Genomic DNA, 25,421 nt, shown 5'->3' on the forward strand with positions numbered 1-25,421 from the left:
TATGACATCACAATGTCTGCTCTGGATACCAGAGACTGTCATTCTGTAGGGTCTATTTCAACCTCTGTCCTTCTACACCAGCATTCTTCAAAGCAAAGCTTGCGGGTCAGTGGCTGTGGCCATTCATACTCTGATTCTTATGGGAGCCAAGGATAATGAAGCCATTGTGACATCACTGATGTGATTGGCTCTTAGGCACTGGTGGAATGAGGCATTATGACATCACAATATCTGCTCTGGATACCAGAGACTGTCATTCTGTAGTGTCTGTTTCAACCTCAGTCCTTCTACACCAGCATTCTTCAAAGCAAAGCTTGCGGGCCAGTGGTTTGAAAGCAGACTGAAAATTCACCTTCTTGATATAGCTTTCAATCCTTAACCCTACTCGTCTGCCCTCCAGCCCAGCCCGCTGATTAACTGTTCCCCTTAACTGTATCTATGACATCCTGTTTGTCTGTCTTGCCTGTTTAGATTGTAAGCTCTTTGAGCAGGGACTGTCTTCTCTGTGACTCTGTGCAGTGCTGTGTACGTCTGGTAGTGCTATAGAAATAATTAATAGTACTAGTAGTGTGAAGAGTTTCAGTCTTTGGGAAGCAGAGCTGAGATTGTGATGTCATAATGCCTCATTCCACCAATAAGAGCCAACCTCATCAGTGATGTCACAATGACTTGATTGTCCTGCCCTCCAACCCAGCCAGCTGATTAACCGTTCCCCTTAACTGTATCCATGACATCCTGTTTGTCTGTCTTGCCTGTTTAGATTGTAAGCTCTTTCGAGCAGGGACTGTTTTCTTATTCTTTGTGACTCTGTGCCGCGCTGCGTGCGTCTGGTAGCGCTATAGAAATAATTGATAGTGGTAGTAGTAGAATCATGCCTATGTAGGTTTTTTATGGCACTTAATGCCACTATGAGCGTGGTTGATGGTGGAAGTGGTGTTAGGTGCCATAAAGCACCTACATAGGTGAGATTCACGGCATAGTTAGGTGCCGGAAATGTAGACCTAGAACACCCTGTCCTACATTTCTGGCACCTATCTTTTGCGGAAGCGTGATTCTCTATAGGGCACCGTCGTGTAATTGAGGGGAACAAGATGGTGACCGAGCAGGATGTGTAAGTGAGAGCTCCCGGTTCTTGGGATGATTTACTTGGAATATTGCCTGAATTTTCTTTCCCTTAATGCCTAAAAGAAGAGGGAGGCAGAGGGCCATCCCACCACCCGAAACTGCTACTTCATCACCACATCAGACTGTAATAACAGTTTCAAGTTTCAAGTTTTCAAGTTTATTAATTATTTTGATTTATCGCCTATTCAAAATTCCAAGGCGATGTACAAGTAAATAAAATTTTTGGTAACATACTTACAATTATTAAATTGAAAAATGATAATCTTATATATACAAATTACGGTACATTTAGAGGGTATTTCAACAAACTATACTGAAACAAAAGGAAAATTATTTAATAGTTACATTCAGTATTAAAATCATTAATTCAAGGGAAAAACATTAGGAAGGGAGACGAAGACAATTGACCTAGTAATTAAATTAAGAATGCGAAGAATTTAATCATTAAAGGCATCTATAAATAGAAAGCTCTTAAGTTCAGACTTAAATTTTGCCAGGTTTTTTTCTTGTCTTAGGTACAGTGGAAGGTTGTTCCAAGATTGAGGGGCTGTTATAGAAAAGATTGTGTTACGCCTTGTGTTAATAACTTTTAGTGAAGGAATAGGTGTTGGTCTTGAGATCTCAGAGATCTAGATGTAGTATAAGGTATCAAAAGTCTAAATATAAAGGCTGGAGTTTTATGTTCTAAAGCTTTAAAGATGAGTAAACATTGTTTAAATAATATTCGATGTACTACTGGAAGCCAGGGGTCTCCAAAGTCCCTTCTTGAGGGCCAAATCCAGTCGGGTTTTCAGGATTTCCCCAGTGAATATGCATTGAAAGCAGTGCATGCACATAGATCTCGCGCATATTCATTGGGGAAACCCTGAAAACCCAACTGGATTTGGCCCTGAAGGAGGGACTTTGGAGACCCCTGGTCTATACGGTCAATCCAGCAATGGCGGGCAGTTCTGCTACTGGATTGAAGGAAGAACCCAGCTTGGAAAATGATTTCTCAGAGCCCAGTTCCTGGAGGTGCGGCAGATAACTTGGGACACATAAAGGAGGGTCTCCAGAATATACCTGGAGAGGGGTGCCTGGATCTTGTGCCAAATCCAGATGACTTCAATCTTTCGTCTCCGACGCAAGTTACAGTGTCAGTGCTCTCTGGGGGATTAGCGCTGGTGGCGTCACACGGTGGTGAGGGAGAGGAAAGGCGAGGCCCAGAGCAGTGCTGTGAGTTCCCGTGGTCTCGCGAGACTGCAACAGGGATTTCCTGTTGTAGTCTCGTGAGACCACGGGAACTCAGCAGCACGGGGCAGGAGTGTAGGAAGATCCGCTAGATCACCAGGTAAGATCCGGTGGTGGGTCAGAGCCGGCCAAAAGTTATTCGCGGGCCGGCTCTGCCCCTAATCCCCGCGAATAGGGAGGGAGAAGTGTACCGCGTGAGCATATATGAGCATCGAAGTTGTTACTGCCACGGCCGGCGCTAAAAACCATGCTATGGTTTTGTAAAAGGTGGGTAAGTTGAAAACAATTAAACATGCGCAAAATGAATGCTAAAATTCATCCAGAAATAAGCAGAAACTTAACAAATAGGTGTAATATAATACAGCAAATATAACGCACAGAGGCACAAAATAAGAGCATACCTTCAGTACCTGAAGCCTCCATAAAGCACATCAGCATTACAAAAAAAAAAAAAGGACAAATTAGGCATTGGCGGAACCTATTACATCAGTTGGCTATTTGGGAAGCTAGAGATGCTGGAATTACAAGAAAGCGAAAGATGTTGTTTACACAATCCTGGGATTCATATTTGCAAGCTTTGCATCCTAAGGGCCGTAGGGCGATTTTAAGTTGGGTCTCTTAATTGGGCTTTTATTTAGTTGAATGACGAGAGTATCATTGGGAAGAGAGTGCCATTGGGTGGAGAGGGGAGGGTGTGGAGAGGGGTGGTAGAGGTTATTGAAAGGTCCAAACACATAGTTACATATAGATAAAGTGGGGGTTTATTGAGAGTGGAATTTATGTATATTATATTATTATATTTGATGCATTATTGTGCTTTGATGTTGTATTTGTTGTATCTGATAATGTTTGCATCAATAAAACTGTTTGAATCTAAAATTAGTATGCAGATACAAAGGAATTAATTGTAGGTTCTCAAGTATGGATTTGATTCATTTGGTCACAAGGAACTTGTACATTCTCAGGGCTTTCTGGTATCCATCTGCCCACCGTTTACTGATGATTTTTATGATGGGTATAAAATCAGAGAAGCCTTTCAGGAAATAGGGCTCAACATGTGATTGTGAGACTTCTAAGCAGCACTGGGGCCTCTTTCTTGCCTCTGAGAAGAGCAGGGCATGGTTAAGTCTGTTGACGATGCCTCCCAAGATTTTTTTTTTTTTTTCTTCTTCTTCACAAAGGACCTATTAGCCTCGGAGTGTGGGCTTTGGGCTTCTCCGAGTTTCCCACACTTTCTTCTTCATGTAATACTTTCAAAAGGAGCACAAAAGAAGCGTGCCTTGCAACAGCCCGTGTTAGTGACGGTTCTTTGCCTTCCTTTTGTACTTCTCGGCAATTCCTGTCCCCACTGACCATCTGGATGGCTCTTTCCCAAGGATCCACATTGATTGATCGGCATTATCCAAGGCCTGGAAAACCTGGGAACCTAATGCACTCTGCCATTTAGAGCGCTGAGAAGAAAATCACTGAATCCTTGATTTAAAAAAAAAAAAAAAAAAAACCAAATAAAAAATTGATATTTTTGTGTAGTATCAGTAATGATGAAAATTATCATGATATTGGGAGTCAGCACCCAAGAAAAACATTTGGGTGTCGTTGTAGACACTAAGCTGAAATCATCTGCCCAGTGAGTGGCTGCAGCTAAAAAGGCAAACAGGATGCTAGGAATTATTAGGAAAAGGAATGGTAAATAAGACCAACCTCCATCCTTTCCTCTAGGGTAGACATATTCAGGGCTTCCAGTCTCTCCTCATGCGTCTTCGGGCGCAAACCTCCTAACATTTTCGTCGCCCTCCTCTGGACCGCCTCAAGTCTTCTTACGTCCTTCACCAGATACGGTCTCCAAAACTTGATTCTCATTTTCAGCTTACAAGCTGGCATGCTATTTGTAATTCTTCCCCTTTTGGAAAGCAACATGGCAGGTACCAGAAGCATCAAGGAGAGCCTGAAAGGCTAGGACTGGCCCTAATCTCTCTCCAAAGTCATGTACCAAATTCAAGCTATTTTAAATGCACGGCTATTTGTTCGTTTATTCAATTTTCTATACCCTTTCTCCCAGGGGAGCTCAGAACAGTTTACTTTTTTACAGAAAGAGTGGTAGATGCATGGAACAGTCTCCCCAGAAGAGGTGGTGGAGACATAGACTGTGTCTGAATTCAAAAGGGCCTGGGATCGGAGAGAGAAAGAGATAATGGTTACTGCAGATGGGCAGACTGGATGGTTCATTTGGCCTTTATCTGCCATCATGTTACAATGTTTCTATAACCATAAAGTTCTATGACATCACAATGCAAGTGTAAAGAGACTTAGCCAATAGGGAGAGGAGGAGATAGTAGATACTGTGGATGGACCATTTGGCCTTTATCTGCTATCATGTTTCTATGACCATAAAGTTCTATGACATCACAATGCAGATGTAAAGAGCCTTAGCCTATGGGAAGAGGAGATGCAAATGTTAAGAACATTAGCCAATAGGGAGAGGAGGAGATAATGATTACTGCGGCTGGGCAGACTAGATGGGCCATTTGGCTTTTATCTGCCATCATGTTTCCATGAATTTAATCAGGTATTTAAGCATGTTCCAGTGGGCTCACAATCTATCTAATATACCTGGGGCATTGGGGGATCAAGTGACCTGCCCAAGGTCATAAGGAGCAGTGTTTGTCAGAATCCACAACCTCAGGGTGTCGAGGATGCAGCTCCAACCCCTGCACCACACTCTCAGATACAGAATGGCAGGAGATAGCACGGCAAACATTGTGTGACAGGGATGGCACAACATAGTTATCAAGCATAACATGACAAACATGGTATTGTGAGAAATAGTATGATGGGCCTAGTTTTACAAAGCCTGGGTAACATAGAATGACACGACTTGGCAAAATTGGTAAGGTAAGCGTGCGTGATGAAACGCAGCATAGAAGGCATGGAACAGCAAACACTGTGTGGCAGACCCGGCGTGAGAGTTGCACTAAATAGTGTTCACAAACGGAATTATGAAAGAAAGTAGTGGGCGGCCGTGAAAATTTTAAAATTCCTAATATCTGCATCCCCCAATGATGTGATGATTTTAAATTCATAACCCACATCACACATTAAATACAGAAATTAACTGGATTGTGCATCATAGGAGCCAACTTTCCAAAATTATTGGAGGGGGGGGGGTGCTAAACCCAATGGCCTCTCCCTAGACACCCACCGCACCCACAGAATGGGCTCCTATGAGTACGAGAACTACAATTAAGAACTGACACATATCTGATAGCTTCCCTGACAGATTACACAGCACTGGGAATAGGCTTGGGTGAGCTTAATATCTACCCCCATATGGCAGAGGTGACCCTAGAGATGGTGTGCAGGAAAACTGAACTCCAAGGTGCTCCTCCTCCTCCAGGCTTATAATTAAGATCAGACAGTGGGAGTGCTACATTTTCCTGAGTTTCCCACACATTACCCCATTCACAGAGTTAAATTGTTAACAAGGGGCGTGGACCTCCGGGGCTGAAAGCCCTTGCCTGCAAAACCATCTGGACAGCTCTTGTAGCAGAAGATACATGTAAGCGAAAGCAACTTGCTGAGAACAGTATGACAGCTGACCCTCTGTAATACCTCCCAAATGTAATATTTCTAAATTGGGTCAAAGTCACGGGAGGGGGTGGAGGTGGGGGGAGAGAGAGAGAGAGTCGTATCTCCTAAAGGAAATCAACATAATGGTTTGGCTTCTGTGAAGAGCATGCATATCTGTATCAAGGATACCTATGTGATAATATTAAATGTCCCATTTTATAACACTGCTTATACAGAAGCAGAGATACAGTTTCCAATCCCACCTCCAGCTCAGCCTGGAGAAAATCACTAGCTTAGCTGTGTTAAACAGGATTCAGACAGGGTCCTAGTTACCACATCACATTGCAAGGTCAATTTTCAAACAGTGCTTAGACGTTTGGCACTGAACCGAATGTCTGAGTTTCATTTTCATCGGAGCTGCAAGTTTAGAATGAAGTGCACACTCGTATATGTTCCTTGTTTTATACGTGCAGATAAAAAAGGCATGGAAGAGGTATTCTGGGGACAAGGCTCATTGTGCAGGTAATATAGATATATAGGCATAGATAAGCCCTGATTCTATATAGGACACCGGTCTCAGCTGCCGTCTAAGAAGCGGCTGAGAATCCCATACCAGCGTCATATGCAAAATCATGTCTGTCCTAAAAAAAACAGATGACAACCCTCCCCCCCGATTCTCTAATCGGCGCCCATGTCAACCGGCGCTGATTAGAGAATTCCGTCTTTCAATTGTAAAAGTAAACACAGCCGGCTGAGCTGATCATGGCATGGGAATCCCTGATCAGTTGGGCTGGTAGGTGTTGGGCATTCCTCCTGCCGATCTGGGGGGGGGGGGGAGCGTGCATATTGGGGGGTTGTCAGGCAGGAAGGAGTGGGCATCCCTCCTGCTGATCTCGGGGAATTAAGTGTTGGGGGGGGGGGGATCCTCAGCCGATCATGGCAGGGGTATTTTCCCCAGATCAGCTGAGCCGGCAGGACTCCCCAAAGCTGAGGTTTCGGGGAGTCCTGCTGCCTCAGCTAAATCGGGGATTTCCGTACCGCGATCAGCTCAGCTGGTGTGTCTACTTTTCCGATGAAATGTAGGCCAGCATTTTTCAGGCCTACATTTCGGGTGTCTTGTGGCTCTAGGGAGATGCGAAGGGACGCTTACACTTGCCCGAGGCCACTTCCAGGTGAAACCCATGCCCACACCAAGCTTTGGGCAAACTTAAGTGGTCCTATGTGTCTCCCTAGACCCGTGACAAATGCCTACAGTGTAGGTGTCCTGCCTCGGGGAGTTGTTGTTTTTTTACGTGCATCCAGACGGCAGCAGGACGCCTACAATTGGGACAACGCCTACAATTGGGACAACTATTTGCAGTATCAGGCCCATAGTGCATGTGCTTATACGTACAGACACACCCTTTTACAAAACCACAGAAGCATTTTTTAGCGCAGGCTATGAGTGTCGGGAGCAACACATAGCATTCAGCATGCCAGCCTGCGCTAAAAACCGCTTCTTGCGGTTTTGTAAAAGGGGAGGAGAGTGAGGTTAAAAAAAAAAAAGTAACTCACTACGAGAGTTTTGCTGTTTTCTCAGCACCTGCTTTGAATTTCAACATGAACTTTTCCAGCTGTATTTGTTGTTACAATATATGTTTATGTGCCAAGTGGAATTAGATTATCTTTTAAACATGGTGAAGTTACAGACTTTATAGCATGAACACCGAGCCAATTTTTTTGCACATTCAAAAATGTTTGCACTATAAAACTACCTTAATTTAAAAAAAAAAAAAAAAAAACAACCTCAAAAAAGGGTAATGAGCTTATTGTCAATGACACATCACAGAGATGTAAACTTTTGTCTGGGGAGCAATTTCGGAAGCGTCATCCAAAGTCGCAAACAATTGCCAAACTCAAGAAAGTGCTGCAGATGATTTGGGACAGCCTGCCACAGGGGCCAATCAACAAGGCTGTTCCCAAAATGACTGAAGGCCTGTGTTAACAGGAGTGGAACTTTGAGTATTCAGAGTGACTGCAAAATTCGGACCCATTGCTAATTTTATCATTTGAATGGCATTATTTCACTGTATTTTAGCTTGAACATTTTTAATGGGCAAAAATTGCTAGGTAGCAACTTTAAAATGTCAGTAACATCAAAAATAGGTTGAGAAATTAACTCCCTCTTCTACAAAACCGCGCTAGCGTTTTTTAGCGTAGAGGGCCGCGCTGCTCCCGACGCTCATTGAGTTCCTAAGAGCATCAGGAGCAGTGTGGGCCATTCAGTGCGGCTCCCCGCGCTAGCACGGTTTCATAGAAGAGAAGGTAAATGTTGATTCATAGTAACACATAAATATGACTAAATAAATATGGAGGTGAGGCGCAAATCTCACCTCTTAACAAGCATACATAAGGCACATCTTTAATACACACGCCTGAGATGCGTGCTTTTGAGATTCCCCCCCCCCAAAAAAAAAAAAAACTATACTACTATAATTTATATGTGAATGGTGTATTTTTTAAAAACATTATCATGAGCCACAACCAGAAACACACACTTGAAATGCGCTTTACACAGTACCAGCACCCCTGGACCAGCCAGTAATTTGGGGGCAGCAAAAGCTGGTGCCGCACTTGGAGAATTACCCGGCGATGATAGAGAATTGCCCGGAGTGCTTGTTTAAATATTAATGAGCCCATTTGACTATCATTTTAATATTAATGACCTCATTGCAATACATTTGCAAGGCAGAGTTGGAGGCTGCTGGGAAGCTCAGAAAAGACCACGGTGAGCCGATCTGATAATCGGCCGGTAAAATACTGTCACCCTAAACCGCTGGAGCCGGTTTAGCGACCATCGTTACAGGCACGGTATGTTTTGAGAATCCTGTCCTAAATCCTGCAGCGTGCATCTGAAAAAGGGTTATGGCTATGGGAAAGGTATGGGCAGGTTATGGGTGTTCCAAAAAATTGCGCAGTGTTACAGAATAATGGGTCTCCATGTCCAACTTGGGTGCTGGGATTTACACCAGGTTTCAGAGTTGGGTGCAGGCATCAACACAAAGCATCCTTTATCCAGGGGTAGAGAACTCTGGTCCTCGAGAGCCGTATTCCAATCGGGTTTTCAGGATTTCCCCCAATGAATATGCATGAGATCTATTTGCATGCACTGCTTTCAATGCATATTCATTGGGGAAATCCTGAAAACCCAACTGGAATACAGCTCTTGAGGACCGGAGTTCTCTACCCCTGCTTTATAGAATACCCGCTAGCGCCAATCTTTTCTGTCAGCCATTTTTGAGTGTCCTTTATAGAATTTTCCCCTAGATGTATAGAAGTCCAAACTCCATGCCTATATGTCCAGTGTAGGCACATAGGGGCATACAAAAGGCACCTAATCGACACATTTATCTAGGTGTTGCTGGATATCTCATTTGAATACTGTCGTCAACATAAGCATTTGCTATATAGGCAAGTGCCTATTCAAATGGCCAGCTCTGCTCAAACAACTATAGTCATCTGGAAACGATTTCCTGGTAGGATTATGGTTGCATTTCTGATTTCTAAGCCTAACATACAATTTCTGACAGCCCTACTTCACATAAAAAAGGGGGGGGGGGTGTGGAGGGCTCCTAGCATCAGGGCACCAGTTCGATTATAACGATGGGGAGATGCTTTCCCACGTTCTAGCGAGGCTCTCCCAGGCAAGTGTCTATTGTATAGCACACTCTCCACCTGCTCCTCTGGGAGAAAGGATATTATCCCCCGGCAACTGACAGTCAATTTACCATGCTGTAATAGATGCCTATTGTCCTTGTAAATGCAAGCAGTGGGCTCCAGAGTGTGGGAAACTTGGGCGAGCTGAGGACTCACGCATTTGTATGCTGGCTCTGGGGTATAAATAGAGGGACGTTGCACTTCCCCTCTGCATGTCTAACTTGGCTGGAGACACATTGCAGTCGGGATAATGGCTCCTACCAACCTGTCTTTGCACCTCCTTACGTCTAAAGAAAAGAATAAGGTTAGTACTCAGGGCAGCCAAACCGTTCTGATTAGATGGCAGTTCATCGTAAGAGGAGAAAAAGGAAGCCTAACTGGTCTAGCTATTTATTGACTGTCTTCCTTTCTGTCTTTGCAGCTGAGGAAGCCCGTGGTGGAAAAGATGCGCCGGGATCGCATTAACAGCAGCATCGAGCAGCTGAAGCTCTTGCTGGAGAGGGAGTTCCAGGGGCAGCAGCCCAGCACCAAACTGGAGAAAGCCGACGTCCTGGAGATGGCCGTGAGCTACCTGCAACTGCACAGAAGTAAGTATTGCATTTGCAACGCCTACCCATTCCGATTTGTGAAGGGGTAAAACGCGGACCTCACGGACCTAAACCCGCACGTTCTTAAAAATCTGAGGTCCGTGCCACTTTTAGACTCAGCATAGGTTATGGCTCCGACAGATCTCCATGACTCTTTAGCTCTGATGGATCCTAATGCTTTTCCCTCCCTACGCTGAACCTAAAAGTGGCACGGACCTCGGGGTAAAAGTTTTGCCACTTTTAACTCAGCGTAGGGAGGGAAAAACATTAGGATCCGTCAGAGACATAACCTATGTTGAGTCTAAAAGTGGCACGGGCCTCAGATTTTTAAGGACGTGCGAGTTTAGATCCACGAGGTCCATGTTTTACCCCTTCTGAACGATCCTTTTGTTTTTGACAGTCATAAGTTAAACCAGATCTAGAAAATGTTAACCAGATTTTGTTTCCCCACTCTCCAGCTGTAAGCTCCCAGCAGCAGGAATACAGCCAAGGCTTCTCGTGGTGCCTGAAGGAAGCTCTGCGGTTCCTCTCCGTACAGCCGGCCACTGCGGAGACATGTCAGAAACTGCTGAGTCACCTGAAGGCGCCTCACTCCACGCTCGCCCAGCGTCCAGGGCCCCAGCAGTCCTGCCCGATCCCTGCCGAACCAGCAGCCCCCCAACAAACAGCCCTGAAGAACTGCAGCGCCCGCGGGCTGTGGAGGCCTTGGTAAAGGAAATGGATTCCATTCACCCTTCTGGACATTTTTCTAAAATTCAGAGGAGGGCAGTGATTGACTGTGGAAGTCTTTGGCTCCTCTAGTAGGGAACGTTTCCCCTTCTGTGTGGCATTCTTGTGCATGGATGCAAATGTTTCTTCTCCGGGAGAGTCTTCTGAGTATATTATTTAGAAGGATTTTTTAGAGTATCTTCAAAGAAGACATGCTAAATGGTGTAACCTCTTAGGTTTTATTGCAGTTAATAATTTTTATTTTTATTTTTTTACTTTAAGTAACTTCTATAAAGTTTTCTTTGTGGTAGACAGGATCTATTAACTCGCTAGATGACTTCTGAAGGTCCCCTGAGTTCTATGATTCTGCCATATCACAAAAATATATTGTATACACTGGACTTCTTCATCCAGAGCAATGATATCTTATAGCTATTCTGTGGCACAAGATCAGAGAGGACTGCTTTATGTGGTAACCTAATGGGGGTGAAAGTGACAGTGTTTATTGCATGAGCAAGCGATATGTAGCAAATTGCTTGCAGCAAAGCAAAATCGCCTTTTGTGAAGGCAATGTGTCCTGTAATATCTTCCTAGGAAGAAAGTAGCAGCACGTGAGGTTCTCTATGAGAGCTTTACACCTCGATGGCCATGCTGTCAAGTGCTCCTTGTAGAGGCAACGTCTCGTGTGGTATCCTAATTTGAAAAGCAGTAATAGCACATGCTTTCCCTTACAGGCCAGTTCTGTATTCGTACTGCTCTTTGCTACCTCATTAATATCTTTCATAAAGCAAACATTTCACTTTTGCTTCCTTACAACGAAAACAAGGAAGCAGGAGTATGTTGCTAATTTAATTGTGCTTTAACAGCTTCTGGATCCTTGCTTTAAAACGCCACACGAGTGGATAATTAACATCCGTGGGTCATGTGCCTTGGCATTACAGTACTTCTAACAGCTTATCCATTATTACATTCTGCTAATACCTTCTGTGAAAGTAATATTCCATCCTGGTAGGATGTGAGTAGCCCTAACTATGATCTGATAGGGTTAGAATATCGCCTTTTGTGAAGGCAACCTCATTTCGTGTCCTCCTAAGGGAAAACAATTTTCTTGTACGAAAAAGAATTTGCCTTTTTGTGAAAGACCTATTTACCTATTGTGTGTATATTCATAATGAACATTATTGTTATTAATGTTATTAATTGTTACCTGTCTTATTTAAAAAAAAAAAAAATCAACCTTTTACTCAGAAAAAAAGTCCTTACAGAATGTTTGTTGACTTATTTAATGGTGTAATCTTTATTGGAACCCAATCTCCAGGATAAGATTGCAAAAAATATTGCACACTTGATTACAATAAAATGAACTTGAACTATATTCAAAGTCTGATTTCTTTCTGTACTAGTAACTCTCCAGTCCAATTTATTAAATAGTCCAACTGAGGTTGGTTTTATACTTATAACAAATACACTAATAGTTTTCATAAAACAGGAGTTCTGAATTACACCTACAAACTATTATATACATTTACACATGAGCCACATCACATGAGTTTCATAGCACCATGGGTTAGGAAGATAACAGGTCACCAGGACTGATGCAAGTGCATTAGGCATCCTAGCCAAATCTTTAGCCAAATCTTTAGCCAACTCAATAATCTGACATTCATCTTGCTTCCATTTTAATAATAAAACTCAAAAAAACTGAACTCACACCATCATCTCCTTCCCAAAGCATTCCTTAAAAATGCACAATCCTTACTTTTAAATATTAAACGTTTGGTTCATGTATACATAAATAATGAGGGTGCACCTCCCCAGGGTAAAAGGGTGCTGATGGTCCTTTGTCAGCGCCCCCCCTCCCCTAGAATCTGCCCTAGGAGACCAACTAGTTTGCCTAATGGTTAGTCCAGTTCTGCAGGTCATATTTAAATATCCTTCTGATTTTTATTCAAGTAAATTCTAAATGTGCAGGACAATTATTTATATACCATCGTTTACATTCAGGCTCAGACATTTGTCCGTATCTGTCCTGGTGGGCTCACAATCTATCTAATTGTACCTGGGACAATGGAGGATTAAGTGACTTGCCCAGGGTCACAAGGAGCAGCATAGGGCTTGAACCAATCACCTCGGGGTGACGAGGCTGTAGCTGTGACCATTAGGCCACGCCTTCCTTTATGGCAGCTCAGATCATAAATGAATATTTATTTGGGGGCAAGATTAAAGATGACACCATTACACTTCTCTCTAGTACCCCACCCCCCTTATCAAGTTGCATTGGAAGATTTTAGCGTAGGCCATCACAGTAAGTGCTCCGATGCTCATAGGCATTCTATGAGTATCGGAGTAGAGAATTGCGGGGCCACATTTTGGATTTGTAGGTACTTGGAGGGCCGCAGAAAAAAATAGTTAATGTCTTATTAAAGAAATGACAATTTTGCATGAGGTTAAACTCTTTATAGTTTATAAAACTTTCCTTTAACAGTTTTACCTTATGCAAAATTGTCATTTCTTTAATAAGACATTAACTATTTTTCTGCGGCCCTCCAAGTACTCTATTTTTTCTGCAGCACTCACATTTAAAGTTTAATATCTTTTCTTTCTCAAAATTGGCACATTTCTATTACTAAATTGAAAATAAAATCATTTTCCTACCTTTGTTTGGTAATTTCATCAGTCTCTGGTTGCACTTTATTCTTCTGACTGTGCATCCAATATTTCTTCTCTTCTTTCAGCCTCCTCTATGCTTCCTCTCCTCCAGACCTCATTCCCTCCCCCAACTTTTTCTTTCTTTTTCTATGTCTGTCTTTCTCTGATTCCTTGTCCCATTTTTTGCTTTGTTTCTGGCTCCTTGTCCCCCCTTCTTTCTTTTTTCCTTCCTGCCCTCCCCCATGCCACCCCCGCCGGGGAATAGGCTGCTGCTGCTGCTGCCGCCATCGGGAACAGGAAGAGATGTCCATGGGGCCGACCAACGTCAATTCTAACGTCGGAAAGGTCGTTCCGGGCAGCCAGGCAGCGATTGGCTAGCCAGAACGTCCTCTCGACGTCAGAATTGAGGTCGGGCGGCGAGAGAAGCAGGGAGATGAAAGAGCATGGTGCCGGCGGTGAGAAGGGAAGGGAAGCAGTTGGGCACCCCTGCTCTAGAGGAGCCGCGAGCCGCACTAGGAAGAACAGTGGAGGGTGGCCAACTGTGCGGACCGTCCCCCCCCCCCCCCCCCTTTGGTACGCCACTGGAGCAGCAGCGTGTCTGGCCGGCTCATTCTATTCAAAGCCGCGGGTGGTGGCTCCTTGCAAGATCCGCGCCTGCGTCTGAAGCCTCTCTGATATTGTAATGTCAGAGAGGCTTCCGATGCAGGAGCGAATAGCGCAAGGAGCCGCCAACCCGCGGCTTTGAACGGAACGAACCGGCCAGACCCGCTGCTGCTCCAAAAGGAAGGAATTATCCAGTCCAGACCGCGCGGGCCACGTGTTTGAGACCGCTGCCCTACATCCTTCCTCCTCCCTATAGTGAGAATCTTTTTTTCTTTTGTACTTTTTTGCCTTTTATTAAGTTCACTTTATCATGCTTTCAAATTTCTTAAAATCAGCATAGCAAATCACTTAGCTTTAGTTTGCAGATTTCCAAATAGCCCACCAGGACCCGTTTCGTCACAGCAGTGGCTTTCTCAAGGTGTTCATCGGACAATCTGCATATTTTTTTAATGCACATCCTTCCTCTCTTGGGGCAAATAATAAAAGCTAGGAAACGCTGAACTATTTGCGCCTGCGTATAAATCACTTAGATGGCACATGTGCATTAATATTAAAATGGTAGTAAAAGGAGCACTCTGGGTGATTCTCTATCATCGCCGGGTGATTCCATAACCTTGTTGTGCCACATTTAAGGCCAAACGTTTCTGACAGGGTCTGAGATGTCAGTACCTGAGTGCTTATTGGCTCAGACACTGAAAGGAAAGTAAGGCTTGAGAGCTCAGACCCCCCCCCCCCCTGCAAATTAATAAAGAGAACCCCGAACTGAAGGACGGCAGGAGGGATGCCCACTCTCCCCCGACACCCCTGGCAGGAATGATGCCCACTCCCTCCTGCTTCTGCCACTGGATCCTGACAGCCCCCTACACTTCCGGCAGGAGGGATGACCACTCCCTCCTGCCGACACCACAAGACCCCGACAGCCCCCCTCCTGCCACCAGAGCCATGAACCCCGACAACCTCTCCTGACACTCCTGCCCAACCTCCCCTGACCCCTCCAGATACCCCCAACACTCCTTATACCTTTCAGATGATGGCCGACTGGCGGGATGCCTACTCCCTCCGGCTAGCAAGCCTGACTCTTTAAAACGGTGGGCCTTCTCCTTTCCGGGAGGGGCCTAAGGTGCTGACTGACCCAGGCCTCAAGGCCCCTCCTAAATCATTCCAAATTACTGGAGTTCCAGTCAAAATCCTCCCCAGCCCATCCTAAACTGAATAGCCATAAAAGGGGCACAGACCATGCAAGTTTGCCCAGTACTGGTCACAGTTCTTCAACTTATACCCATTTTCTTATTGGAGATTGTCTATGTTCATCCCTTTTTTAAAAAATTTCATCATCATTTTCCTCTCTACTGCTTCCCTTGGGAGAGCATGCCAGGCATCAACCACTCTTGCTATGAAAAAAATGTCCTAACATTATTCTTAAGTCTACTTCTCTACCTCAATTTATGACCTCTAGTTTTACCATTTTCCTTTCTCTGGAAAAGATTTGGTTCTATATTAATACTTTTCAAGCATATAAATATCTGTATCATATCTCCCCTATGGGCTCTGCTGTTCTCCTGTGGCTTTGTAAAAGGGGTTCTATATTTTTTGTTATGGATTTAAGGTACTGGTAAATATAATGCACTTACCAGTACTTTAGATCCAGGACAAAGATAAGCACAGTGCATATAAGCATAAAATGATAAATTTACCATATACTGTTTTTTTAAGGTACATTTTATTGACTAGGACTCCACCCAAAATTACTTCTGACTTCAGCTGGACACCCTGAAATGGGGAAGGGGTAAAACGCGGATCTGACGGATCTAAACCCGCATGTCCTTAAAAATCTGAGATCCGTGCCGCTTGTAGTTAGTTTCTGGCTCTGACAGACCTTAGTGACAATTTAGCCCTGACGGATCCGTCTCACCATAGGGAGGGAAAAGTATTAGGATCCGTCAACGCTAAAATGGCACCGAGGTCTGTCAGAGCCAGAAACTAGTGCTGGAGCGGCTCTAAAACAAATCCTTTAAACTGGTTTCCTGCAGCCCCAGTAAATCGGCTCTGACAGACCTCGATGACATTGTAGCGCTGATGGATTCTAATACTTTCCCCTCCCTATGCTGAGACGGATCCGTCAGCGCTAAATTGTCACCTAGGTATGTCAGAGCCAGAAACTAACTACAAGCGGCACGGACCTCAGATATTTAAGGACGTGCGGGTTTAGATCCGCGAGGTCCGTCAGGTCCGCGTTTTACCCCTTCCCCCTGAAATGTACTGCATATTTTATTCAAGGAAACTGGGTTTAGTGCTATATATGTTTAACTTCTGAGGTTTGCAATTTCTAATCTTTAACTTTCCATATGCATTAAATAGCGCTTGCAACTGAAGCATTTATTTTGCTTCCGTTTAATTCAATTGATCATTAAGCTATTGTAGTAACAGTAGCATAGTTCCCATATCTCAGTTTGTTTTACCCATGCTCTTTAATCATTGTTGGTTCCCAAGTTCATGTGTTACAGGAGCCGCCCTGTACAAATAACCATTTATGTTCAAACATTAAATCAGGACTAGCTCAAATGTCTTTTTCCTGTCACTTTTTTTTTTTGGAACGACGATCCTCTCCACTACTCCCACCTTTTGCCCTTTAAACTTTCATTGGAAAGCTTTTAGGAATCACTTTTATTTTCGAGTTTTACCATCTTATTCTATCCTGACCTGAGGCGGTGCTAGTCCAGTGGTCTCAAACTAGCGGCCCGGGGGCCACATGTGGCCCGCCAGGTACTATTTTGAGGCCCTCGGTATGTTTGCCATAACCACAAAAGTAAAATAAAACAGTTTCTTGATCATATGTCTCTTTAGCTATAAATGGCAATAATATTATTAAGACTTAGCCAAAAGGAAAGATTGATCAACTACAAAAAGTTTTACCTCAGGCAAAATTGTCATTTCTTTAATAAGACATTAACTATTTTTTTCTGAGGCCCTCCAAGTACCTACAAATCCAAAATGTGGCCCTGCAAAGGGTTGGAGTTGGAGACCACTGTCCTAGTCAAAAAAAAATATGTTGTTAACCCAGTACCAAGGTATCAACATCTTGGTTTTCCTTATTTATAGCGCTCCAGAAAAAGGAGGTCGGATTGAGGCATCCGGGTTTTACTTCCATTGCTTTTCAACGGAAGTAAAACCCGGGTGTCTCAACTCGTCCTCCTTTTTCTGGAGAAACCCTACTTATGCACCTTTAGCTCTAGCCCAGCTCATTAGCATAATATATGCAAGCCCTGCTAATTAAACTCCACGTATGCGCATATTTCTGCATGCTCATTAGAGGGCAGCACTCAGCAGCGCCCAGAACGGTCCAAGATGGCGGCGTATGCGCCGAGCGGCCAGAGCCGCGACAGCTTGGACAAGAGCATCACCCTCCCGCCGGACGAGATCTTCCGCAACCTGGAGAACGCCAAGCGCTTCGCCATCGACATAGGTGAGAACCCTTCCCCTCCCTCCGCCGCCTCCCCCTGCGGGTTACAGCAGACAGCCCTCAGCGCCTCGCTTCTCCTCAACCGACCGACTTCCCGGCCGCGCGGGGCGCCTCTGGGAATTGTAGTTTGTAGCTCCGCCTCTTGGCCGCTCCGGGGACGTAGGGGGGGGGGGGTGAAAGGCGCCCGGCCCTGCTTCCCATGTGCCACGCCACTGGATTCCTAAGCCCCTTGGGGGGAGGGGGGTCTCCGCGGTGACAGGCCGAGTAAGAGTTGAGACTCCAAGCCCCAGAGTGCTCTGGGGGGTGTGGCGGGGCCTGGTGCAGGGAAGGGGGGCAGGTGCTGATGCCAAGTAAACAACCTTACCACAGGAAAGGCGGGGAGGGGCAGCTTGCAGTGACTGTCCTGCCAAAGTTTTAGGATAAGGCAGTTTCCAGGAACCTCCCTAAGCTGGTGCCCACCAGTGATACCGGATAAGCAAGAGCTATGTCAGCATCTGGCTCAGTGCAGTGAAAAAGAAAGAAATGAGAAGAAAATGGGGGGTGGAATTAAAAGTCCATAAAAATCATTCCCCATGTTAAAGAAAAAAAATGCCTTGGATTAGCAGAGGATGGGTATTGCTTGGGGTTGGTGAAGGGGCATTGGAGAAGAAGAAGAAATCTATGGCTTGACCACAGATAACGAGCAATGAGCTCTGCCCATTTTATTATGTGAAGTTTGGCCCATCAAGAATGATCCCATTAGGGGCATTTTCAAAAAATTAAGACGTCCAAAACATGGCATAAATCGACACGTGGCTGTTTTCTTGCCAGGTTTCAAAACCATCTTTCCAGCTGTCTTGCGAGGCATCATAGCCGCTACGTGTCCAAAACTAAAAGAGGAAAAGGAAAGAAGGTACCAAGCCTTGAACAACAAAAAGAGGCACTGGAGATGTCCGAAGGACCAACTTGGTATAAACTGTTAATTAAAGACATTGTGACCACAAGTTGGTTTGGACATCTCCAGTGCCTCTTTTTGTTGTTTGCAAAACTAAGAGGGCATGATTGTTGCAGAACCAACCAATGTTTCAGCCATCAGGACAACTGGGGAAGCCTAAAAGAACATTAAGGAGGGCGTGCTGGCGGTTTGTTTTGGGTGGGCTTAGACTTGGATGGCTTGCAGTGATAATCGAACGTTTCCCAAGACGTCCTGGACAGAACTTGGACATTCTGAGCTATACCTGTTTTAAAAGCGTCTTTAAGTGCCAAAAAGGTACCGAAACTGACCAAATGACTCCTGGAGGGATTAAGTAATGACCCCCACACTCCCCCAGTGGTCACTGACCCCTTCCTCCCCCCCCCAAATCTGAATGAAACAGTGTATTCCTGACTCTAGAACAGCAGCACCTGGTATGGGAAAGCCTAGTAGAGCAGCCCATAGGTGTCTTAAAGTTTATAGTTTATTATTTATATTCCGCCTTTAAACAAGGCGGATTACAACCAAACATACACAATTAACCTTTTCCTATCGTGTGTCCCGGATGACGGGATATTCCAAAAATGACATAGACAGTGGATAAACAGTCTGTATGGACTAATAAAGAGCCAGGAACACAAAATATTTGAATTTACAGACTTATGACTTATTTACATTATGTTTACAATAGCCGTAAATGATAACGGTGAATAATACAGAACTTTGCTAAAATAATTACGATTGGAACCAGCGTAACGTAAAATTTATTACGATAGGAAAAGGTTAAAAAATAACAAAACAGTAGTCTGGTGGGTAGGCTAGTGAGCCATAGAGAGGAGGACCCAGGCCTATAAACCGCTCTACATTTATGGTGGAATGCATGAGGCCACCAAAATCCTGCTATACTATAAGTGTCATCTGCAGCCATAAGGGCTATTGGGGTGGTAGACAGGTGGGTAGTAGGATTTGGGGGAGTTTTGGAGGGCTCACCATAAATTATGATGAGGTTCTGGTGAGATGTACACCTGGCATCCTTTATGTGAAGTACACAGCAGTGCCCTCTAAGGCAGTATATTGCAAACTGTGCTCTTGAGATTTCAGGTGTGCTGTGGCACACTGGGGAGGAGTAGAAGCGCCAGCGCGGGCTGACTGCCTACAGGATGTTCCTCTCGCGAAGGGAGGCATGTCCTTTAGGCAATCAGCCCGCGCCAGTGCCTCTCCTCTCTGGCCAGTCCTTTTTCTTGCAGGTACCCCCTACTGCCGGCGCAGGGCCCGTTTGAAGGGCCTTTGCGCATGTTCGGATGTTGATGTGATGATGTCACGTGTGCGGGTGATGTCATCACGGCGACGTCACGTACTTGTGTGTGTCTCAAGCTGGGGACACTAGGTTTAGTGTGCCCTGGCTCAAGAAAATTGCGAGACACTGCTCTAAGGTGCGCCATTGCTCTGATGGAATTTCTGTGTCCAGTCCATTAAAATGCTGGCCCCTCCCATGTCCAAATGGTCTGGATTTGGACATTTTGAACTTGGATGTTTTTATGGTCGAAAACAGCAAACAAAGTTAGGTGTCCTAAGGTTGGACTTCTTGATGGCCAAGACGTCTAAGTAGATGAATTTTGAAAAAATATTTTGGATGTCTAGCAGTTTCTCAAATGGCCGTTTCTCCGCTTCTGAATTTGGACATGTTGTGAGAAACATTCAAATTTGGACTTAAGGCGTCCTATCAAAAATGCCCCTTCGTGTAGACTCTTTTGTTGCTTAGCCTGTGCATTGCCTGTTGCTTTAGAAACCTTCAAATTATATATTATGGTATTCAGAATTGTACAAGGATTGACCATTTTCTATACTGTATGTTTTCATTATTAACTTTCTCCCTGTTAAGGTGAAACTCAGTTTTCACTCAACTTTGTTACAGCATGTAATGTTAAATATAAACTGATTTTCTCCTCCTTGTTATCTTATGAGGCAGTTGAAATCTGGATTATGATATCAGATTTGAATCTCACAAATGACTAGATTCAGTAAATGGTGCTCAAGAAACGGCGCCCCCCAAAAATCTGCGTGGAGTGCTATTCTTTAAGTGGTGCTCTGAGTTGCTTGCCATTTATTGAATAGCGCTTAGAGCCGATTTCTGCGCCTACTTTGGGTGTGATGATTTATACCGACTGAAAGTTGGGTACATCAGAACATAAGCAATGCCTCCGCTGAGTCAGACCTGTGGTCCATCGCGCCCAGCAGCCCGCTCACACGGTGGCCCAACAGGTCCAGGACCTGTGCAGTCATCCTCTATCTATACCCTTCTATCCCCTTCTCCAGCAGGAAATTGTCCAATCCTTTCTTAAACCCCAGTACTGTACTCTGGAAGCGCATTCCAGGTGTCCACCAAACGTTGGGTAAAGAAGAACTTCCTGGCATTTGTTTTGAATCTGTCCCCTTTCAACTTTTCCGAATGCCCTCTTGTTCTTATATTTTTTGAAAGTTTGAAGAATCTGTCCCTCTACACTTTCTCTATGCCCTTCATGATTTTATAGGTCTCTATCATATCCCCTCTGAGTCTCCTCTTCTCCAGGGAAAAGAGACCCAGTTTCTCCAATCTCAGCGTATGAAAGGTTTTCCGTCCCTTTTATCAGACGTATCGCTCTCCTCTGAACCCTCTCGAGTAACGCCATATCCTTCTTAAGGTACGGCGACCAATATTGAACGCAGTGCTCCAAATGCGGACGCACCATTGCACGATACAGTGGCAGGATAACTTCTTTCGTTCTGGTAGTAATACCCTTCTTGATTATACCTAGCATTCTATTCGCTCTTTTAACGGCCGCTGCGCACTGTGCCATCGGCTTCATTGTCATGTCCACCATTACCCCCAAATCCCTTTCTTGGGTACTCTCATTCAATAACATCCCTCCCATCGTATAGTTGTACCTCAGGTTTCTGCTTCCTGCGTGCATCTTTTGTGAACGCTCCTGACTCGCCTATGCCCCTCTCATGGCCAAGCCCCTTTTGAGTTGCACAATGCACACTTTAAGATTTTCATGTGGATCTATATAGTCTAACGTGTAGCAAGTTGCCTGGGCAAATCCAAAATGTTGTCAATTAAATTAACACCAATAATTGATAGCACCTGATTATTGGCGCTACTTGTCTCAGCCAATTAGGTTGTGTACACATCTCAGGATTGCGCGCAGTTTTGTGTGGTATAATTTGTGCGCCATTTTCAGAATCCAGGAGGGGACGACGGTATACGTCTTTTCAAAAGATATTGAAAGCTTTTTATTTTCTCAAAACTTTGGAGATCTAATTCAGTTTCATTTTTGAATTACTCGTGCCATAATTTCCCAGTAACTGACTGACTCCTTTGTTGTAAGTCAGCAAGGAAAGAGAAAATGTCGAGCAATCAAAACCAAAGAAGAAAACTGCAGAACAGATATACTTGATGCAGGCACTTTATTGAATCAATCAAATCGTGGTTTTAAAAAATGATCTACCTTTTGTCTTAAAGAAACCGGGACCCGACACGGTCTATGTTTCGATTGGGATATCTTCCTCAGGAATCCAAAGTAGTCCTTTAGAGCAGTGGTCACAAACTCACGGCCTGGGGGTCATTTGTGGCCCGCCAGGTACTAGTTCGAGGCCCTCGGTATGTTTATCATAATCACAAAAGTAAAATAGTTTCTTGATCATTTGTCTCTTTAGCTTAAAAATAACAGTATTATTATTAAGACTTAGTCAAAAGGAAAGATTTATAAACTATAAAACATTTTACCTCATGCAAAAATGTCATCCTATATAATAAAACCCTAAGCGCGCCTGCGCACTTAGGGTTTCGTGATCCCTGTGGCCGTGTTTTCTGATCAGGGATCACTCTGCCCACTTCCCTCCTCCTGCCCTCACTCACCAACTGCTGGAGGAAGCGCAGGCAAGCTCTCTCCCTGCCCGCGTCAGAGGGAACGTGCTACCGAGTTGGAGAGCGGCCTGCAAGGTTTGCTAAAGCCGGCCACGATCGCAGGCTGCTTTGAAAAGGAGCAGGCCAGAAGATGCCAGGATGGAGGGAGGGTAAGAACGGTAACAATACAGAGGGAGAGGGAAAGGGGGCTGTTTTGGGGGGAGGGGTGTCCTGGGGACAGACAGCTTTGCTCTTTGGAGGAAGACAGAAGGGGGGCCACGGAGAGACAGTCAGGGAGAAGGAAAGGGGGCTGCTTTGGGGGGAGGGGTGTGCTGGGCACAGGCAGCTTTGCTCTGGGGGGGAAGACAGAAGGGGCCATGGAGAGACAGGGAGAGGAAAAGGGGGCTGCTTTGGGGGTAGGTGTGTGCTGGGGGGGCAGACAGCTTTGCTCGGGGGGAGGGGGAAGACAGAAGAACACAGACATCGGCCAAGGAGAGAGAGAGAAAGAAACAGACAGACAGACATCTATTCTAACACCCGTTAATGTAATGGGCTTAAAGACTAGTTTCTTTAATAAAACATTAACTATTTTTTTCTGCAGCCCTCCAAGTACCTACATATCCAAAATGTGGCCCTGCAAAGGGTTTGAGTTGGAGACCATTGCTTTAGAGGAAACATGCAAGAAAGTCTGGTGCCTGTAAAGGGTTAGCGCGTGAGGGTAGTCACCATAGTGAGTTGTCTTCAAATAATGCTATAAATTGAGGAATATGAGAAATGTATTGTACTGCTCTCATAACTGCAGAGCACACGGGTTAGAGAGTTATTTTACCAGGGAGAACAAAATTCTTTCTGTGAAAAGCCCAGTGGTTACTTCATTACATACTGGTCTTTCTAGATTAGCATTTCATTGGCAGTTCAGCACTTACATCTCTGTATGTTAGTGTCAAGGGCATAGGTGCCAGCTGTGTGGGTGTTTAAGTACTCCCCATTACTGAGCAAATACTTCCATTATATCCAGGGCGGGGTAACTTGAGCTGAGTCCAGCACTTCTAAGGACTTGGAAAAGTTAGCTTGTGCTGTTATGGTTGGGTAAATATTGCTGTTTTCATTATAATTAGGACTTCTGTTTTAACTGTTTGTAAATTGAGAAGATTATTTTCCAGCTAATTAGGGGCTCTTTCTCAGAATATGAAAAATTGGTATCTAGTAGAGTTTTTGCATTTCAGTGCCTTTTCTGATTGGCTTAAATAATACGTTTGTGTGGAAGAGATGATGGTGGAGAAATCGCATCCCCCCCCCCTTTATAAAACCGTGGAAGCGGTTTTTCGCGCAGGCTGGCACGCTGAATGCTCTGCACTTCTGCCGATGCTCATAGCAACTCCGCCTATTAATAAAATCTTTAGTTTTCTCTCAACTGGACTATTGCAATGTCACCTGTTTAGATTGCCCTAAATTTATAATTAAAAAAAAAAAAAAACGCTACAGAATACAACCATTAGATTAATCTTAGATTGAAGAAAATTACACCTTATTTGCATGAAATACACTGGTTTCCTATAGAAGGAAGAATACTTTAAAAATTCTATTGTATTCTATTTAAAATATGGTTTGGAGAAACTCCTGATTAGCGCGGGTTTTAGTGCCGGCAGTGGCGATAACTGCTCCGATGCTTGTAGGAATTCTATGAGCATCGGAGCAGTTGCCGCCGGTGCTAAAATCCACACTACGCGTTAGTAAAGGAGGGGATATATGCCACATCTCGTTAAATTTTCTAATAATCCATCTTTGAACCTAAGAAACAATGATACTTTTTGGTGTCCAGACATTAGGACCATTAGGGGCTCCTTTTACGAAGGAATGATGTATTGCTCCATGTATAGGCCGCCCCATTTAAGCAAGCTGCGCCCACTAGGTCAGTTTGCAAAATCAGTGTATAGGCCGCGGCCTATACATGGGGAAATACAATACACTTCTCCCTCCGTATTCGCTGTGATAGGGGATTAACAGAACCGCAAATACAGAAAAAAACGTGAATAACTTTTCATATGTTTTTTTGCTGTTTTCTATTAAAAACCATTGTGAATATAGTGAAACTGCAAATGACATGGTGGGAGACCCGGCCTATTCCTGAAGGAGAGGTAAAACACGGTGAACAAAGTGCTGGGAATCAGCGATTTGCTCTGTAAACGCTTGGAATCAGCGATTTCTCTATGCAAGCTGATGTAATTTGGAGGGAGGAGCCAGCAAGCTAAAAACCGTGAATAATCGAAACCGCAAATGCTGAAACCGCGAATACGGAGGGAGAAGTGTATGTCTTTTACTACAGTGCTACTACTTGATTGCTTTTGTACTAACAGAGGGGGCAGGAGCAGCTCCCGGGGAAGGAGGTGGAATTGGAAACATGATTGACAGCTTTCTGTAAGCAGCTTGCAAGTTGAGATACAGAGCCCTGTCGTTTCAGGACCACTAGATACATCTACAAGAATGAAGATTACCGAGGTAAGAACCTATTCTTTCTTGAACCTCTTAAAATTTCAGAATCTGTGCTTAGCCCTGAATATCACACTAGAGAAGGCATTCCTTTCAGGTTTGTGTGGAATTAATTACTACATTGGTTTTATATTGCATACATAAAATAATATGCTTCCTTGTTCACAAAGGAAGCAAGTGACAAATTCAGTCGAACAACTATGAGAAAAAAGATATTTACATTAGCTTGTTTTAAAATGAGGATTAACTTGCAAAGGAGAGTGCTCGAAGACAGATTCCTTCGTAGTTATTTGTGTCTTTCGCTTGGGTGGCTTAAGCGATTTTAGCAGCTGGAAAACAAGCACGTTTCAAGCCGACCCTTTTGCTGTTACCTGGTTCAGTGAATCTCCTGGTACAAGGAGATACCCTGTGATTCCTGACTGATAACAAGTGCTTAGCTGTTGGAGCTCTCGGAAGTGGATGTGAAAT

The 25,421-nt window shown here is 44.3% G+C and overlaps 2 protein-coding genes across 12 annotated transcripts in view; both read left to right on the forward strand.

The window, feature by feature from the left end:
- Positions 1-9,854: 9,854 nt before the first annotated feature.
- On the forward strand, positions 9,855-11,989 carry LOC117348915 (transcription factor HES-5-like). Its single transcript, XM_033921559.1, has 3 exons — positions 9,855-9,922; positions 10,040-10,210; positions 10,657-11,989. Exons 1-3 carry the CDS (start codon positions 9,869-9,871, stop codon positions 10,915-10,917), a joined length of 486 nt encoding a protein of 161 aa, XP_033777450.1. The 5' UTR covers positions 9,855-9,868; the 3' UTR covers positions 10,918-11,989.
- A 5,439-nt stretch (positions 11,990-17,428) lies between these two features.
- PANK4 (pantothenate kinase 4 (inactive)) overlaps positions 17,429-25,421 on the forward strand; it is a 78,323-nt gene continuing 70,330 nt past the window's right edge. For 5 of the 11 annotated variants that reach the window (XR_004537099.1, XR_004537098.1, XR_004537100.1 and 2 more), the window contains exon 1: positions 17,429-17,628. Coding sequence is in view for 8 of the 11 variants with exons in the window: in XM_033921986.1 (XP_033777877.1) it covers positions 17,511-17,628 (118 nt within the window). In the remaining 3 variants the exon portion in view is untranslated. The remainder of the gene's footprint in view (positions 17,629-25,421) is intronic. The other 6 variants (XM_033921982.1, XM_033921990.1, XM_033921983.1 and 3 more) reach the window with 4 other exon arrangements.

The sequence above is a fragment of the Geotrypetes seraphini genome, chromosome 15 (assembly GCF_902459505.1).
Source record: "Geotrypetes seraphini chromosome 15, aGeoSer1.1, whole genome shotgun sequence".
NCBI classification, from domain to species: domain Eukaryota; kingdom Metazoa; phylum Chordata; class Amphibia; order Gymnophiona; family Dermophiidae; genus Geotrypetes; species Geotrypetes seraphini.